The 2,500-nt window shown below is 52.0% G+C and overlaps 1 protein-coding gene across 2 annotated transcripts in view; it reads left to right on the top strand.

Annotated features, from left to right (window-relative positions):
- Window positions 1–2,500, top strand: part of pi4kb (phosphatidylinositol 4-kinase, catalytic, beta) — a 22,492-nt gene that overhangs the window by 7,808 nt on the left and 12,184 nt on the right. For both annotated transcript variants that reach the window (XM_079344911.1, XM_079344912.1), the window contains 2 exons: window positions 730–957; window positions 1,033–1,260. In XM_079344911.1, coding sequence (XP_079201037.1) covers window positions 730–957; window positions 1,033–1,260 — 456 coding nt within the window. The remainder of the gene's footprint in view (window positions 1–729; window positions 958–1,032; window positions 1,261–2,500) is intronic.

The raw sequence follows: 2,500 nt of genomic DNA, 5'->3' as shown, positions 1-2,500 counted from the left end.
CTGTTCACCTCTTCACCTGTTCACCTGTTCACCTGTTCACCTCTACACCTGTTCACCTCTACACCTGTTCACCTGTTCACCTCTACACCTGTTCACCTCTTCACCTGTTCACCTGTTCACCTCTACACCTGTTCACCTCTTCACCTGTTCACCTGTTCACCTCTACACCTGTTCACCTCTTCACCTGTTCACCTCTACACCTGTTCACCTCTTCACCTGTTCACCTGTTCACCTCTACACCTGTTCACCTGTTCACCTCTTCACCTGTTCACCTGTTCACCTCTTCACCTGTTCACCTGTTCACCTCTACACCTGTTCACCTGTTTACCTGTTTACCTGTTCACCTCTTCACCTGTTCACCTGTTCACCTCTACACCTGTTCACCTGTTCACCTCTTCACCTGTTCACCTGTTCACCTCTACACCTGTTCACCTGTTCACCTCTTCACCTGTTCACCTCTACACCTGTTCACCTGTTCACCTCTTCACCTGTTCACCTCTACACCTGTTCACCTGTTCACCTGTTCACCTGTTCACCTCTTTACCTCTACACCTCTACACCTGTTCACCTCTTCACCTCTACACCTCTTCACCTGTTCACCGGTCTGTCCAGAGGACACAAAGAGGACACCAGCAGGAGACCTCAGAAGACCCTGAGTCTTAATTAGACACTGTCTCATTCCCCCCCCCCCACCCTCTCTCTCTCTCTCTCTCTCGCCCACTCACTCAGCCGGTGCGTCTGGCCCCTCAGAGGGAGTTCATCAAGTCTCTGATGGGGATCGGGAAACGTTTGGCGACTCTTCCCACCAAAGAGCAGAAGACTCAGCGTCTGATCTCGGAGCTGTCGCTGCTCAACCACAAACTGCCAGCTCGAGTGTGGCTGCCGACCGCCGCCTTCGACCACCACGTGGTCCGAGTGCCGCACACGCAGGCCGTGGTCTTAAACTCTAAAGACAAGGTGAGCTTCTGTTCAAACTGTGAGCTGTACACGTCACATGACCTCTGTTGACCCTTTGACCTCTGTGCCCGCCAGGCTCCGTACCTCATCTACGTGGAAGTTCTGGAGTGTGAGAACTTCGAGACGTCCAACGTTCCCATCCGGATCCCAGAGAACAGGATCAGGAGTACGCGCTCAGTGGAGAACCTTCCAGACTGCGGCATGACCGCCGAGCAGAGAGCCGGGAGCTTCTCCACCGTCCCCAACTACGACAACGACGACGAAGCGTGGTCTGTGGACGACATCGGAGAGCTGCAGGTGGAGGTGAGAGGGAGGAAGTGATGTCATCATTACCACAGGTGGTAGAGTGAAGCCATGCCAAAACACCTGTCTCACTGTACCTGTCTCACTGTACCTGTCTCACTGTGATCTGTCTCACTGTGACCTGTCTCACTGTGACCTGTCTCACTGTAACCTGTCTCACTGTGACCAGTCTCACTGTACCTGTCTCACTGTGATCTGTCTCACTGTGATCTGTCCCTCTGTACCTGTCTCTCTGTAACCTGTCTCACTGTGACCAGTCTCACTGTACCTGTCTCACTGTGATCTGTCTCACTGTAACCTGTCTCACTGTGACCTGTCTCACTGTAACCTGTCTCACTGTGACCAGTCTCACTGTAACCTGTCTCACTGTGACCTGTCTCTCTGTGACCTGTCTCACTGTGACCTGTCTCACTGTAACCTGTCTCACTGTGACCTGTCTCACTGTGACCTGTCTCACTGTAACCTGTCTCACTGTAACCTGTCTCTCTGTGATCTGTCTCACTGTGACCTGTCTCACTGTACCTGTCTCACTGTTCCTGTCTCATTGTACCTGTCTCACTGTGACCTGTCTCTCTGTACCTGTCTCACTGTACCTGTCTCACTGTGACCTGTCTCTCTGTGATCTGTCTCACTGTGACCTGTCTCACTGTGACCTGTCTCTCTGTGATCTGTCTCACTGTGATCTGTCTCACTGTACCTGTCTCTCTGTACCCGTCTCACTGTACCTGTCTCTCTGTACCTGTCTCACTGTGACCTGTCTCTGTGTACCTGTCTCACTGTACCTGTCTCACTGGACCTGTCTCATTGTACCTGTCTCACTGTAACCTGTCTCACTGTGACCTGTCTCACTGTACCTGTCTCTCTGTACCTGTCTCTCTGTACCTGTCTCACTGTAACCTGTCTCACTGTACCTGTCTCACTGTAACCTGTCTCTGTGTACCTGTCTCTGTGTACCTGTCTCACTGTACCTGTCTCACTGTAACCTGTCTCACTGTACCTGTCTCACTGTAACCTGTCTCACTGTACCTGTCTCTGTGTACCTGTCTCTGTGTACCTGTCTCACTGTACCTGTCTGTGTACCTGTCTCTCTGTACCTGTCTCTCTGTACCTGTCTCACTGTACCTGTCTCACTGTACCTGTCTCACTGTAACCTGTCTCACTGTACCTGTCTCACTGTACCTGTCTCTGTGTACCTGTCTCACTGTACCTGTCTCTCTGTACCTGTCTCACTGTAACCTGT

Source organism: Symphodus melops, assembly GCF_947650265.1.
Source record: "Symphodus melops genome assembly, chromosome: 5".
Lineage (NCBI taxonomy): Eukaryota > Metazoa > Chordata > Actinopteri > Labriformes > Labridae > Symphodus > Symphodus melops.
This window is presented reverse-complemented; position numbering and strand designations above follow the sequence as displayed.